Genomic DNA, 17280 nt, shown 5'->3' with positions numbered 1-17280 from the left:
CGGCGACTGATCTGCCTCGCCAGAGAAGAGCGCAATGATGGTGCCAACTTGGGCCAGTGAAGCAACGTCCTCCACAACTAGACTGAAGAACAAAAAAACGACAGCAACTTGTCTGTTCCCCTTTCCCCAATTCCCCAGCACTGTTCCCATCCCCCCAATTTCCCAATTAAAAAAAAAATAACATAATTGGTGAGATACATACAGATCAGGGTAGTATAGGAAGGCTGCCAGGAGGGGGGAAATTTGAACTAGGCTTTAAAGAATGGGGAGAATGTTGGTGTCCAGAGAGGATGAATAAAATAAACCTTGGTTTTAATGCCCTAATGAATAGTTCCTGACAGCCTTACCTATTTGATAATCAGGAAAAGAAATTGTGCACAACTCAGTAAGTGGAATCATCTCTTGATTTTTTTTTCTTTATAAAACTGAAACGGAAACACCTGTATCAAGCAAGACCTGAATATTAGATCATCCTTTGAGAACTCTGGAAAAGCAGGGAAATTTTCAGGAGATGAGGGCATGCGTGGCAGTCATCATCAGGGAGGCAGGACTTTGGAATTGAGATACAGAGGAGATGATAGGGCAGTGTGAGTCTGGAGACCACCAATACCCTGGTAAGTCCCTTAACCACCCTGGGCCTGATTTCCTCAGCAGTAAAATGAGAAGAGTCGGGAGCTAACATTCTTTGACTCTGTGCATGCTTGACTTTTGGAAAGCAACCGTATAAACCAATCTACGGTATGGTTTTACTGGCTTAGTTTATAATCTCTTACCAGAAGTTTTTGCACCTTACCATTTTGCAATATGGACTGAAGCAAGGAGAAAGTGTTAGTCTCTGGAAAACCATCAGTTAAAGGCAGGTGTTAGCTTCATGAGGTGTGTTGGCAGTCTCGAATATTGCCCTGGAGAACTGGTGCAAATTCCTCCCTAACTTCCACTGGTTGAGCTTTAGGAGGCAACTTACATCTTAGCCAAGATAAGTGAGAAATGGGGGCAGGGATCTGAAATGAAATAATCAACTGCATAAATGATTAAACACTTATGCTGACCAGGGGATCGACCGCTTTATTCACAATTCGTGGGAAAATGTGTACATAGTCAACTCATAAAGAGAAAGCTTCAAAATTAAAAGAATGAGAATTCCCACTAAGTCAATATATAAAACTAGTAAAATTCCTACTCTGACCTGTGATGGCTAACTTCTCCTTAAGGTTAGAACCAAGAGTTTAGCACTTGTTCTGTGTAGTTAATTCTGACTTCCTAGTCAGATTTATAAACCATCTCATATTCCTTTATAACAAAAAGTTTTATGGTTTCCTAAGTTTGCAAGTCATCTTAAGTAAACCTTTGTTTCACGTACAATTATTTTAAATAATGGAAATCATTGTATTTTACCCATACCGTATTTCCCCATGTATAAGACACATCTTAATTTTGGGGCCCGAAATTTGAAAAAAAATGTATTACATAAAGTTCTTGAACTCAAGTTTTCTTCATCATAAAATTCATACAACTCCTCATCACTGTCAAAACTCCCAACCATTAGCTTGTCTTCATCTGTGTCTGATGACGAATCACACTGTCTTCATATAGTGCCTCGTCCTCAGTTCCATCTATGGCATTTGAAATCTACAACCACTGTATAAGACGCACCCAGTTTTTAGATCCCAAATTTTTCAGAAAAGGGTGCATCTTATACATGGGGAAATATGGTAGTTTTAAGGTTTGGGATTTTTTTTTTATGTTACTAAGGGATCATAGATTGGGAAACTGCACTTAGCAGAGATTTTTCACACATTGTTTATGAATTCCTTCTTGTGTTTCAAAATTGGCACCTTTTCCAAATTAGGCCCTAGCAGTGTTGTTTAATTTGACCTTTAAAAAAGAAACCCACAAAAAACCCCCCAAACTTTTGAATAGGTTCAAAAGATACAAAACGGTGTCCAGAGAAAGCTCGCCTCCCACCCCTGTCCCTGGCCACTCAGATTGTCTCTCCAGGGGCAGCTCTGGCTATCCTTCCATATCCAAGAAAATATGTTTACATTTTCTCTTATCTCCCTTCTCCACACAAATGGCAGCATACTCTATACTCTGCACTGCACCTTACTTTTCTGACTTAATGCTACACTTGAACATCAGTCCAAATCCACACTGCACAAAGACCTTCCTCTTTTTGACAGAGATCTGATATCGCAACACAGGGCTGTATCATACTTTATTTAATGAATCCACTATTAATGGACAGTTGGGTTGCTTCCATTCTTTTGCTATTGACAACAACTAGCTCTTACTGAGTGCCAAGCTTCGTCCTATGTGCTTCACAGAAATTATTTTATTTAATTCTCAGTGCTGAAAAAAACAAACTTTTCACATACATGGTTTCACATAGGGGAATATTTATATCAGATAAATTCCTAGAAATAGAATCTCTAGATCTGGGAGTGTGTGCGTTTAATTTTGGCAGGTATAGTGGATGTGTCAATTTATCTCCCTGCCAGCAATGTGAAGAACTTGCCTGATTGCTCCCACCATGTGCTATCAAACTTTTTCATTTTTTGCTAATCTGAGAGGTAAAAACATTTATTTCAGTATGGCTTTAGTTTGTATCTCTTTTGTGAGTGAGGTCACATAACCTTTTGTAAGTTTCAAAACAATCTGTATGTTCTTTTCTATAAAATATTGTCGTGTTTGCTCATTTTTATACTGGGTTGCCTTTTTGTAATGATTTGTAGGTCCTCTATACATAGTAGGGAAATTAGACATTGTCTATGATATGAATTGAAAATGTTCTTTTGGCTTTGCTTAAAAAGTTTTTTGCCATGCAGAATTAAAAATTTTTTTTATATAGTTGAATTTATCAATATTTTTTTGATTTCTGGTTGTTAGAAAGACTAAGATTATATAAAAAAAGATTTTCCATCGTTTCTAGAGTTTTATGGTCTTATTTCTTTACATTTAAAGCTTTGATTGATTTGGAATTTACCATAATAAAATTTTGGAATTTTATAAAGAATGAGGGATGAATTCAGCCCTTTTTTTCCTAGGTGGATACCTAGTTTTATCAACATTTATTGACTAAACTAGCTTCTATGAATCAGAGATTCCACCTTTTAGCATAAGCTAAATTCTCATCCATCTTAACAGTTTTACAATGAGAAGTTGAATATTATTTAGTGATGCCAAATTTGGATGTTCTATTCCTGATAGTCAAGCTTACTGAGAATGTAATTATAGAGCTTATTATTTTCTATTGAAAAAAATAATATACCAGACTTCTGAGAGCACATTATCCAAATACAAATGCATATGGCTCTTAGGAAAAGAAATTCATGGCAAATAAAAACTCAGAATTAGAATTATTTAATCAGATGCTTTTCAGAATAATCTTACTTTTATTTTTTAAATGTAATATACATACTTATTTATTAACCCACTGTTAAATAATAAGATATAGGGGAAGGTTTAATAACCACCATATATTTGAAGTAGTTATGAGTATAAATGATATTTTGATATAGATGCAACAACTGTAACTTGATGTGAAAATATCTTTGTTTTCCATTGGTGATAACATTGCAGATACTGCCAATACTAATGTGATTTATTGATTACATTTAGTATTTTTTATTATTACTAGTTTCAGGTGTACAAAGCAACATAATGATTAGGCATTCTTACTTTTATTTTATTGAAATGGACAGTTAGTTTGATATAGTGGAAAGGATACTGGACTAGGATGCAGGAGGCCTGCTGACATTTTTTGTCTCAGGCTGATCTCTTCCTAATTTAATAAATAACAAGAAACACTTAAAACATTGTCTGGCCTGCAGTAAGTGCTAAAAGCCTTACATATATTAACTCATTCACTATATGTAATTAATGAGAAGTTTGTAATCTGCTCTGAATTATACAAATGTTAAATACTATTACAAATAAAAATGTCAATAGGCCCTTTCAGCTCAGTAAAAAAAAAATACTGTTATGAGCTACATGCATGCTGTAAAATATATGGATATAAAGTAGCATGACAATCTGGGACAGCCTGTAGATTACAATTTGCTCAGCATTCTCCCTTACCTTCACGTTTCTGGTTCCTCATACCTCCCTACCCCCAGCATAGAAGTGTGTACCTATCTTTTAACTCTTTCGCTGCAACGTTCATCTATAGTCGAATGATATTTCCATGCCGCTGACTGTGGTGTTTGACTTTTCCCCATGAGCTCAGCGTTCCAGAAAGGAAGTTTAGGAAAGCAGATGTACATTTTTCTATATTTTTGTGTTCTTCAAGAATGAATAACAAAAGGAAATATTTATACTTTAAAGTAATCATTTATTTTAATAAAATGTAACACCTTAATGGTATTTATTTAAAAATATAAATACTGTAATTATTTTCTGTGGATTTTTGACACATTTTGGAGAACCAGCTTGAAATCAATTAACGTAGTGAAAAGGTTAAGGACTACCTCAACTGCCATCTCCTGGCCTCTCTTCCGGGTAAAATTATTCATGTACTATTCTGGTTCCCTAGTACTTCATATACAACAGTATGCATTATAACAGATAGTGTAAATATTTATTTTGTTTCATCAATGAGACTTGAGTTGCTTGAGGACAGGGCCTGTGCATTATTCATCTTTGTATTTCTGTGCAATTCCTGACATAGTTTCAGGCCTATAACAGGCATTCGTCTGAAAGAAAAGAATAAAGATTTGCATACATGACTATACAGTATCCTATTTGATAAAAGGTGGAAAGGCTTCAATGAGAATCAGCACACGTGCCCCGATAGCTGGTAAAACCAAACAAATTTAATCATTTGTTATACTTCTCTTTGAATGTATGAGAACCCGAACGCAAAGTATTAAATGCTTTATGGCCTATTTCAAAGGTGTGATCTACAGGGTGAAAATCAGACATTTTCTGTGATTGTATGCTTTAGCTTTTGCTTTATTTTAAAAAGTCACACTTAGCGTGCTAGCTAAATAAGAATGTCATTGCTTAAAATTAGATGAGGAAATAAATACAGAAACATAGCACTTATCAGACACTCAGACTGCTGCCAGTTACAACTATCTGGAACATATTCAAGAACCCCAGAAGGAATCCAAAAAAGGTCTTTGAAGTTGGAAGGAAACGGCTCTCATGAAGCCGGTGTACTTGACGTAGGAGGGGAGGCACAGTGCCACTGGAATGCTAAGGCCTACTTACTGACTTTGAATGTTCATAGAAAACTCCGTGGACTGCCTAGCACGTTTGGATATTCAGCTTCCCTTCCAGACATTTTTGCTTATCTTGGGTTTCGGTAGAAAAAAAGTTTGAAAGAACTCTCCCACCCATGATGCCAGGAGGCACTAACTAAAGCATTGTGGAAATGAGTGTAAAAATGATTCTCAACGTTTTTCTCTCATAAATCATGGAAACTTACTTTGTTTTATATATTTTTTTAGAATTCTGATTGGCTCACACAATTAATTGTGACTATACTTAATTTATTCTACGTTGAAAAAGAAATCTGAAGTTTAAAAAGAGTGATGTCCCTTTGATCTCACCTCTTTGAAAGGGGGTGATTAATTTGAGGTGGAAGGCCCCCTTTATTCTTTCATTCAAGTATTTATTTTATTCATCATAGGTTGAAATCTTGAATGTGAAAGGAGCACGTATACATTTCTTTGTGTAGTTTGATAAAATCTGTGTAAGTGAGCCAAGAGGAAAAGTCAAAAGGCACGTTTAAATGATTTGGGGGCCTATTTTAATGTATGCTGAACATGCTTTTTTTGTGGTTGGACAACAAATTAAAACAGGTGTCATTCAGTTTTCTTTCTCTTTTCTTCTCTTTCCAGATTGCCAAAATGCTTTGGAGTTTTTAACTGACTAAGAAAAGTCCAAAATAGATTTGAGACTGTAAAACCAGAAGCTGCAGCAAGGGGGATTCAGTGCCAATGCATCAACAAAAAAGACAGCCAGAGTTAGTGGAAGGAAATCTTCCTGTTTTTGTGTTTCCCACGGAGCTAATATTTTATGCAGATGACCAGTCAACACATAAGCAAGTGTTGACTCTATATAATCCCTATGAGTTTGCCTTAAAGTTCAAAGGTGAGTCTCCTAGGTACATTTGATGGATTTTAACTAGTTCCTACTAATTTTTTTACTTGTAGAAACTAATTTTGTTAAAAAAAACCACTAATGGCCGTTGTGACTTTTTCTTTCAGTTTTGTGTACTACTCCAAATAAGTATGTTGTCGTTGATGCTGCAGGTGCAGTAAAGCCTCAGTGTTGTATGGATATGTAAGTCCCAATCACTTCCTGGTAACATGTTTTAAGTGTGTTAATATTTATGTGTTTAACTTGAAAAAGGTCTTTTCTTGAAGCTGTCCCCACATAGGCTTTTATTATATGTTGAACTTTTGCTGAAAGTTTGAGTCCATCAGAATTCTTGTTAAGAAGTTTCTAAGACATTCTAAACAGGTCGACCAAATACTTAATAATATTTCATTATGCTGCAACTGATGTGTGTGTTAATATTTCCATGAACATTTCCTCATTGTTGTGCTTTTAGTCATAACAGGGATATTTATGAAGGTTAAAGTTCTAACTTATTCCTTTAAATTTCTCTATAATAGGGAATTTAGCTTTCTTTGGAACATCTTGCTATTATAGTGACATTTGGGAAACTAATAATACTACACTCTCAGAACAATGGTAATATAAGTTCATCTGAAATGATTCAGCTGATAAACTTGGAAGTTAATCTATACAAACAGGAAGTAAGTGTGTAACTACTCATCTGTAAAAGGTTATCTGAGCTCTTCCAGATAATTTCGTCTTAGAGTGTCAGATAAATGATTGTTTGTTCAAGTTGTTCATATTTAATTTTCACTTTAGAGCTGGTGGTGACCAGATGGATCCACTGACCAGCCCTTAATTTAAGCCACCAAAAGTAAACTGTATTTGTTTAAATCTTCCATGAGAATGAGAAGCAGAAGTCTTTTGAATACATTCTCATCACCTCAAAGCCTTAAAATGATGTATGTCTGAGGATGTGTTTTTGCACATTTCTTTTGACTTTCATTCAGTACACAATAAGCAAGGACTATTCCAAAGAAATGTAGTCTCTTGCTAAACAAATGTGTTACCTTTGACCTATTTGTTCTGTGTTCTAAGAACCAAGTAAAGTAAATGGAATTGTGAATAGATCTCATAAAAATTAAACTGCTTTTAGACTCTTTTCTCTTCAGAGAGATACGGAAGTGTATTGTTAGCCTTCTGTTGGATTGGTCATACTGGCTTACTTACTTATGCGATTGGTTATTTTTACCTGTGTGCATGGACTTCAATTTTAAGTCTAGGGTAAGGTTTGTTACTTTGGGCAATAATTGGCAATAGAAATTCATGAGACTTTTGTGGGGAAGAAACAATTTCATATGTCTTATTAAGTATTGCTGCACACAGATATCCAGAAAAAAAATGCCATTGCCCAAAGGAATTTTCTTTCCTTATCATTTTTTTCTTAAGACTTTTACGCTATGTTTTAGAGTATGTGTTTTCATCAAATATTTTAGAATTACCCATTTTGCGGGGTTATACCATGATGTTTATGTTTTAGCATCATTAGCAAATTTCTGTATTTGAATATTTGGTTATAGTCCATTAATATTGCTTACTGTATGAAATCTCTTGCTGAATTCTGTTTGACAGGCCCTAGAAGCCTAAACAGCATTTGTTATTTTGAATGTTTTCAGTGTGATTCGTCATAGAGATGTTCGATCCTGTCACTATGGTGTAATAGACAAATTCCGTCTCCAAGTTTCCGAGCAAAGCCAGAGGAAGGCTTTAGGAAGGAAAGAGGTTGTGGCTACTCTTCTCCCTTCTGCAAAAGAGCAACAAAAGGAAGAAGAGGAAAAAAGAATAAAGGAACATTTAAGTGAAAGTTTATTTTTTGAGCAGTCATTTCAACCAGGTAATTTCGGGTTGGTTTTAAAGCCCTACTGAGGTCTTACACATTTCTAACTTTAGAATATTCAGGGAGCTAATAATAATTACTAGGAACATAATCTGTTGCTTTAAACCTAATCAACGGCTTGGAAACTGAACCTAGAGATCAGATACCTAAAATCAAGCCCCTGGCCTAGAGCTGGACATTCAGAGGAGAAAAGACTACATACACGAGGCTGTAAGGAGAGGGCGAATGTTGCCATAACTTTTTTTTTTTAAATTTTTTTATTGTTAGTTTCAGGTGTACAGAACAATGCAATAGTTACCCTTTTCACCCTCACAAAGTATGCCATAACTTTTTAAATCTATAAAACCTGAGAATGCGGGCACCGTACTTTATAATGCTAGCACAATTTGGCAATTATATACTTTTGTTTCTGTGACTTTCCTATATCCTTTCTTATTTAATTAGCTCGAAGAAGGAGAGAGAGATTGTGTTTGGCAATAGGCCAAGCTTGGTGCACTGTTCATATTATTTTGAAAAAAAAATCTCATTAAAGTTGAAGTTAATTAAACTAAGTAGATTATAATATCCCCTGTGGGCTATTAATTGAATCCCTCTCCATTCCTCATTTCCTTCCAGCTTAGATATTCATAAGTGTTATGATATATTCTTTCAACATTGACACTATCCTCATCTTCAACTCTTTGGACGTCATTGCTCCTCCCTCTTAACTTCTCATTATCTCCCTCCAACCCTATTATAAGAGGAGGAAGATAAAATTTTCCATATAAAAACATGGAAACTTTTTGATAGTGATATATGAATGTGATAGCAGCTGTCCTTGAAATCACCACTTTATATATGAGGAATTTAAAAAGTCTACTTGTCCTTATATTAATTCGTAGATCCCCATCAGTTTGTTCATCTTAGCATGTTTATTTTAATAACATGGGGAGTAATTAATGCCTCTTTGATTTCCTGTAGCCAAGAGGCTTCTCAGTCCATGTAGGGAGTACCCAGATTTTCTGGTGACACTGAGACTAGGGATTGGGTGGGTAGTAGCTAGTAGATTGTTTTCTTCTCAGCAACTATTATTGACTGACAGGACCACCTTTTCATCTTTTGAAGCTGAAAGAGACCCTCTGTCAAATGTCACTTTGAGATCTCAGATCAATATTAAGTTGACTTATAAATATTTATCACATGCAAGATTCCCCTTTCAAAATCCCTTTTCTTCACCAGAAAGGCCATATAATGAGTACTATTTGTTTTTTGATGTTAAATTCATAACTTAAAGTGGGTTGGAGCTCATTTTTGCATTTAACAGACCAGTTTAATAGCCAAGAATAACAAGGGTTAAAAGTTTAGTTATACATTTTTCCCTTTATTTTTCAATTCATTAGAATTCAGGTGAAAAAAATAATCATCCTAAAGGGCTAAATAATTACAATGTATATTAATTGAGCATTTTATTCTTAATTTTATAATGAACCTTTGGTATCTGAAGTATATTAAAGAAGTCTTCTAATTGTAAATTGGAATAGGTAGATGAATGAAGACAGGTGATATTGGAATAACACGTGATCTGTTTTGAAAAAAAAAATCTCAGCCATCCATGTCAGGAAATGCAATGAAAGCAGTTACCTTATTTGTCTTGTTTACCATTATGTCCTCAGCACAGAGTATAATCGTCCCTTGGTGTCTGAGGGGGATTGGTTCCTGGCACCCTGCTGAGATACCAAAATCTGCAGATGCTCAAGTCCCTTTTTTGGCCCTCCGTACCATACCCATGGGTTCCGCATCCTTGGATTCAACCAAATGCACATCAATGGTTGGTTATACCTGCGGATACGGAACCCACAAATATGAAGGGCTGACTGTAGTTACATAGGAAATGTGTGCATGGGCTACACTAGGAAGGCTGGACTTCTTATCTGGTAGGGCCTGTGGGGTTGGTTTTCTTTGTCTTACAAGGTTTCCACCGCTATTGCCACTCTCTAGAGCAAGGGCCACACCACAAGTGTCCCATATACAGTCTTGGCCAACATGTCCTGTTTGTGCATAGTTACCCCTATGTTTCTAATAATATGGTAAGAAATTGAGTAAAGTTTTCTTCTTTAATAGAGTGTAATGGTGATTGATTTAGTCTATGTTGACAAAGTGATATTTTTCACTACTGTTTATTAAATTAATACAGTCATGCACCACTTAATGCCTGGGATATGTTCTCAGAAATGCATCTTTAGGCGATTTCGTCATTGTGCAAATATCACAGAGTGCACTTAACATAAACCTAGGTGGTACGGCTTACTACACACCTAAGCTGTGTGGTGTGGCCTATGGCTCCTAGGCTACAAAGCTGGACAGCGTGTTATGCTACAAAACAATATGAGATCAAGTCAAGCATGAGAGAAAATGAGGCAACCAAGAGACGCAGTAAACATGAGATAGATGAGGCTGATGCCAGGGTAACATGGCATACTGCTTAACAGCATACTTTTTTTATAAGTAGAAACGGTAGACTCTCAAATAATGATAAAAAGTATAGTAGACTAAATACAGAAACCAGTAACAGTAATTTCTTATCATTATCAAGTACTATGTACTGTGTATGAATGTATGTGCTATACTTTTATATGACTGGTAGCACAAGTTTGTTTATACCAGCATCACCACAAACACATGAGTAATGTGTTGCGCGGTGACATTACGAAAGCATGACAGCTACTGTTACTACTAGTCGATAGGAATTGTTCAGCTCCATTATAATCTTATGGGACCACAGTTGTCTGTCTCATCTGTAGTTGACCAAAATGTCGTTATGCAGCACGTGACTGTAGTAAATCTTGTGTGGTTTCTAGTATATAGGTTTCAAAGGTTTTTCATTAGGTTTCTCTGAACTAAAATATTGAAACAAATTGAGATTGTTTTTTGGCTGGTTTTGAAATGGCATTTTTTTCATGTCTTTAGCTTAGGAAGTGTTTATTACACATATTACAAGTGTAACAATGTTGTGAGGCTCTTTGAGCTAGCTGGAAAATGGTTGAAAGCTCTATCATGAAAGAGTTGGATTTTAAAATATGGGTGGCCAGTTGGCTCAGGTGGTTAGAATGCAGTGCTCATAAAACCAAGGTTGCCAGTTCGATCCCCACATGGGCCACGGAGCTGCGCCCTCCACAACTAGATTGAAACAAATCTTGACTTGGAGCTGATGAAAGCAATGTGTAACCAATGACAATGGCTGTTCCCCAATAAAATTTTTTAAAAAATATGAATATTTGTGAGATGGAATGCCAGGCAGACATTTACATGGATCTGATAGGATGACAGATGGTTGTATATTGACATGGAAAGAGGTTCAAATATATTTCTAAGTGAGAGGAAAAAAAAGCTATAGAACAGTATGTATAATATGGTCTCATTATGTAAAAAAATAATTTTACATGTTTATATGGGCATTAAAATTTGAAAGGATCTATACTAAGCTGTTAATAGTGTTATTTATCTCCAGGAAGATTGGATTACATAGGAACCTTCATGTTTTCTGTATCTGTATAAAAATTTTATAACAATCAGAAAAAGCTCTTCCCATTTTAAAAAATTTCAAGTATTTATTAAAAAGTTTTTGGAATTTCTCTAAATAGTAAAAATTTCTTGAAATTATTATTGTTGGTTTGCAGTGATCAGTGTAATTGTTGTAAATAAATGTTTTCCTTGAAAACTTATTGCCACGAATATAAATGTAAAGCTACTTCATTTATTAACTAAAATAAGACTTGTTTTTAGGTATTTATGCCATTGTTTCATTTGAAGCAATAATCACTATAAACTTTGAATTTGTTTTCACCTGTCTGGTTTTGGCGAGGCTCAGCTAAACTTTGTACAACAGCTAAGGTATTAATAATTTAGAAAAGCTGCATTTAATAATAAAATGAACAGTGTTATTTCATTAACAAAACACAAAGATTGTGTTGCTGTTGGCTATTCCTTTTAATGAAAGGAAGGGTAGTAGGGAAAGCCATATGACAGAAAATGTGGTTATTGGGTTTCTTAAAAATATGGGTATGAATATTGTACACATACACCCAGAACTGTAGAATAGCAGACCTGGTAATAAATGTTGTTTAAATTTTATTTTATTGTAGTAAGAGCACTTAACATGAGATCTACCGTGTTCACAGATATTTCAGTGTACAATACAGTATATTAACTATAGGCACAATGTTGTACAGATCTCTAGAACATACTCATCTTTCATAATTGGGAGTTTATGCCTGTTGAATAGCAACTCCCATCTCATACCACCCCCCAGCCCCTGGCAACCACCATTTTATTCTCTGATTCTATGAGTTGGACTATTTTAGATACCTCATATAAGTGGAATCATGCAGTCTTTGTCCTTCTGTGACTGGTTTGTTTCACTTAGCATAATATTTGTGAAATATTGTTTCTGCTGCTTTCTTCTTTGCTAATGGAGGTAGAGCAGAGGGCAAGTGTTTTCATAGGCAGCTGTAAAACACTCAAGTAGTGCCTTTTTGCTGCGTTAACATGTTCAAAAATGGTAGCAGGATGCTGTAGTTTTTAGGACCAAACCTGTCTCTATGCCTACCTAAGATAATTCCAGAAGGTAGCAGATATCTAGTACAGTGGGCTTCAGAATGGTGTACACACAAGCAATCCTTTGGGATATAGGAAAGTACTATCAGAACTTCAATGTCTATTAATATTTTTAGCCCATTCTTTGAAAATTCTATTTGTATGTTTTATATGAAGCTTAATAGAACAGTATTCATGCATATAATTTATAAGCATACACAGATGATACATTCTTGGACACTTTTGACTGATTACTGTGAGGTGTGTGTGTGTGTGTGTGTGTGTGGAGTGCAGAGGATGGTCACCTTTCAGTAGGAACTCTCTACCTCACAATGCCATTTCAACATTCCTTTCTGTAATGACTCTGATAGTTATGGGTTTCCAGATAAATTCAGTAGATAAGTCCCCATGGAGTGAGAATGATGGGGAAAGAGTCACAGAAATTACACAAAACTGGAATCCTGGTGAGCGGTGGACAGTGTATGTGAACAAACTTTTGCGTAAGTTGTTTTTAGAAGCAAGCTCAGGGATTTTTTACTTTTTACAGAAAACAGAACTGTCTCCTCAGGACCTAGTTTACTAACTGTCTTCCTGGGAGTGGTGTGCATTGCAGCCCTGATGCTTCCTACACTGGGGGATGTGGAATCGCTGGTGCCTCTCTATCTCCACTTAAGTGTGAATCAAAAATTAGTGGCTGCTTATATCTTAGGTAAGTGTTTTAAAGATGCACTTGGGGCATTTGTGTAGGCAATTTTTATGGCTTGGAGGTGGTAGTGGTGGTCTTATGTGTGTATAGAGTGATGGTGGTTATGGTGGGCTTTTTTTGTTTTTCTTTTTTTTTCTTTTTTAGAAAAACAAAAGATTGCTTTAAAAGCATGGTGAGGAAAAGTGCATTTTAAGATTTATTTTTTGGCTCACATTTAATCCTCAGCTAATTTATCTAGTACCTACCGTATTTGCCGGCGTATAAGACGACTCGGCGTATAAGACGACCCCCTAACATTTCCACTCAAAATACAGTTTGTTATATGGTCGGCTGTGTGCGATTTTGCGAGTGTGGTAAAATCGCATAACAGCAAAATCGCATTACAGCCGAGCATACACCCAGCAGTGCTGCTGATGCCTGAACGGTATGTGGAATGAAGTGGGCGGGCATCAGGAGGCCACTATGGCACGGGTCAAGCACTATGGGCAGTCTATCTGAAGTGTACCTGGCGTATAAGACGACCCCCCACTTGGAGGCATATTTTTCAGGGCCAAAAAGTCGTCTTATACGCCGGCAAATACGGTAATACTGTATTTATTCAATTATTTTCCTTTTGCTGACTTACAATGGTATACAATGTATAAAATGCATATATTCCATGATGCAGCATCTCTACTTCTAGGAATTGATCCTAGGGAAACACTTAGACAAAGTGCCTACAGTGATAAAGATGAACAATGCAGCCTTGTTTCATATTGTGAACCTTGCTTTAAACCAGTTCCCTTGCTTCCTGTTAAATTATTCTATCAGTCATTCTGACTAGAAATCTTAGATTTAATTTGTTCAACTGAACAAACATTTGTTCAGTACCCACCATGTGTCACGGATGAGGGTCCTGGTGATGAAGGACTGTTTCCTCATAGTCTCCCCTCACCTCTTCTGAGATGCCAACTCTTTTCCGTCTTCTCTCGTGGCAATTCTTGGTGCTCCCTCTCTTGCTCATTTCAAAACTGTCCTTTACATTGCCTCCCTACCTTCTGTCTGTGTCCCTTCTCTTCCTATTCCTGTGCCCCTATTACTCTTCCCCCCAAACCATCTAGCATATTGCTGTCAGATTGATTTCCATTGTTTTGGTTTCACTGCCACCATTCCCTACTCAGAAACATTCAGTTCTTTCCCGTAGTTCACAGAACGAAGTATGTGTCCATAGTCTGGCATGTAAGACTTGCCATACTGTTTGAGACCTCTCTGAGCGACTCTTTTCTAGCTGTTGCCCTACATAAATCCTTGATTAGCGCTGTTAGATTATTTATTGATCCCCGGAAGGCTCACTAGAGTCCCAGTCCTACCTCCATACCCTTGCTCTTTCCTCACCTGAATGCCTGGCTGCCCATCTCATTGTTCTGTATCTTTCCTGTCCATCTTTTAGGCTTATTTCAGCTTTACCTTTTAGGGTATCTTTTCTGACTGCCCCAATCCTACGTGATTATTTTCCTTCTCTGTACTTACTTTATCACTCATTTTTTAAAAAACACTCATTTAGTACTGAGCATATTATTACATTTTTTATGGTTTTATGTATGGAGTCTCTTCAAGAGACAAGCCAAGGAGGAATACTATACTTCTGCCTCTTTGTGGCCCTGGGATACAAATGGGCCCACAGTGTTTTTGTAGATGAAGTCAACTGGCTCTACTGATACTTTCAAATGGCATGTCTGCTATTATTATAGCTGATGTGACTGGATACAGCAGGAGGTATATTTGATGGTTAAAAAATTAGCTATGGTCAGACATTAGTGATTTAATTAAATTGATCCAGTGACTGCCCATTGCTGTAAATTGGATTTCTTCTGTATAACATTAACTAAATTTGAATTGACTTTGAGTTCTTGGTAGAGAGTTTGCCTATGTGCTGTATTTTATTTGCTCATTGAGGGCTAAACAATTGCTTATCGAATGGAAGATTTTGTAAAATGCATGTCTTTCACGGTTCTCCAATTTTTTTTCTTTCAGGTCTTATCACAATGGCTATCCTTAGAACATGAGCAGGGAACCCAGTTGACTTCTGAAGTAAATTTGTCTTGAAAATATGAATGTGGACTACCTTTTGTCTTTATTTCACTCCATTAACATGCTACAAACTATTAAATGATTTACAATAATTATAAATGTATAATATATATTTCAAATTACTCTATAATTTTATTCATAGGACTCCAGCACATTATGTTACAGACAGCAGGATGCTTCTGAGAGACATCTAGGAAATTATTTGAAGTAATTCTTTTATATTTAAACCTATTATGCAAAAGTCTTTAATGAAAACATTTGTTATTTTCTCATCTTTTTTCTAATTTACTTTGATTGTTAAGGTCATGTGTCCTTCAAAGTTAAAGGCCTAAAAGAGCAAACTGACCAGCCTAAAAATAAAATTACATTTATTTCCTAGCTAGGAACATCAACATTACTATGTAAATTATGCCTTGTCCTCTATCATTATAAACAGTTGCCATGGTGTTTATAAGAGTTTTATAGTTAATGTGTGTAGAGAGTTTTTTAAAAAATGCATCAAGTACTGAAGTATCATGCTTATCCTAGGGCTTACAGAAGATAGGAAATATTTAATTCATCTTCAGAATCACAGAATAGGCTCTGGTCCAGATACCAAGCATGTGGTTTTTTTAAACCTCATAAAAGTAGGGTGACCTCCCACTGGTCTAAGAATTGTAAAGGAAGGTAGGCATGTGTTTAGTTAGTCGGTCCACCCTGGCTTTACCTCTGAATAACGCTTCATGTTAATAGGAGGAAAAATCACTTTATCTTTTCTCCCCAGCCTCTTGCCTGACTGTAAGCGACTGGCCCAGATTGGGATTACCTAATGCCGGGTGGTTTATGTGAAGATGATTTTTCACCTTTAAACCCTAAGCCAAGTATAGAAAATCCTTGATATCTGTGTCTATTTTATATCAGTCACTGAGACATTTTTTAAGTTTGTATTTATTATTAAAACAACTTTACCAAAAAAAGTCCCCGAAGCACAACTATTTACATTTCATTATAGATTCTCTAATCTCTAACCTATATATGCAGTTTTAACTGTTATTGTCATAGTAATTGATCTTTTGACTTAGGATTTTTATCTGAGAGCACAATGTATTAAGAGTCTCTTGAAAATCATCTTTAAGATCTTTTTACAGAATGAATTTATGCACTGCTACTGTAGTATTCTCAAGGAATATATGTAAACACACAATGTATGTATGCCTGTGGTTGGTTTTGCAGGAAACTGTACTTTGCTTCTAAACTAAAAGCTTTTACATATACTCTTTCATAGAAAATCCCCATTGTTTAACCATTTGGGAAGCATAAATCATTAAGTGGATCATGTCTGTACACTGTGTAATGACTGAAAAGCACATAAATGTTAATGTAATCTATTTTGAAGTTTGTAAAAAAAAACTTTATGTTTGGAGGCTATCCTTGTTTCTCTGTCCATCTCAAGTTGTGTGTGTGTGTGCAAGTGCACGCATGTGTGTGTATGTGTGTGTGATAACACATTGTAAAGAAATTACTTTAAAAAAATAAAAGAGAATGGAAACCCAAGTTACATATTGATTTACACTTTTTGTGTTACCTCTGAAGAACGCAAAGTTTTAGCTCTTCTAATTCCTAAAGCTGTCTCCTATTCCTGTGAGTTAAATCAGAAAAATAAGGAGCGAAATTTGTGAGTTAAAATGTCAAGTTTCTTAATTTACCAAGGGAGTTAATTTGTTTGTTTTTAAATTATTGACTAGGTAACAGTTACATGCTTCAAAAATCAAAGCTATAAAAAGGTATATAAATGTCTAACCATTATGCTGTACACCTGAAACTAATATAAAATAATATTGAGTGGCAACTATAATTTAAAAAAATAGTCACGAGGATATAAAGTACAGCATAGGGAATATAGCCAATAATATTGTAATAACTATGTTCAGTGTCAGATGGGTAATAGACTTATTAGGGTTATCACTGTGTGAGGTATAGAAATGTCTAA

The 17280-nt window shown here is 35.7% G+C and overlaps 1 protein-coding gene across 1 annotated transcript in view; it reads left to right on the top strand.

Moving 5' to 3' along the window:
• MOSPD1 (motile sperm domain containing 1) overlaps positions 1 to 16841 on the top strand; it is a 20433-nt gene extending 3592 nt beyond the window's left edge. The window contains exons 2-6 of the mRNA XM_019661230.1: positions 5844 to 6096; positions 6213 to 6288; positions 7743 to 7960; positions 13083 to 13244; positions 15255 to 16841. Of these exons, the coding sequence (XP_019516775.1) occupies positions 5943 to 6096; positions 6213 to 6288; positions 7743 to 7960; positions 13083 to 13244; positions 15255 to 15286 (642 nt within the window). The 5' untranslated portion in view covers positions 5844 to 5942 and the 3' untranslated portion in view covers positions 15287 to 16841. The remainder of the gene's footprint in view (positions 1 to 5843; positions 6097 to 6212; positions 6289 to 7742; positions 7961 to 13082; positions 13245 to 15254) is intronic.
• Positions 16842 to 17280: the final 439 nt, after the last annotated feature.

Source organism: Hipposideros armiger, unplaced genomic scaffold (assembly GCF_001890085.2).
Source record: "Hipposideros armiger isolate ML-2016 unplaced genomic scaffold, ASM189008v1 scaffold_341, whole genome shotgun sequence".
NCBI classification, from domain to species: domain Eukaryota; kingdom Metazoa; phylum Chordata; class Mammalia; order Chiroptera; family Hipposideridae; genus Hipposideros; species Hipposideros armiger.
Note: the sequence above shows the minus strand (reverse complement) of the source record. Positions and strands in the feature narration are given on the sequence as shown.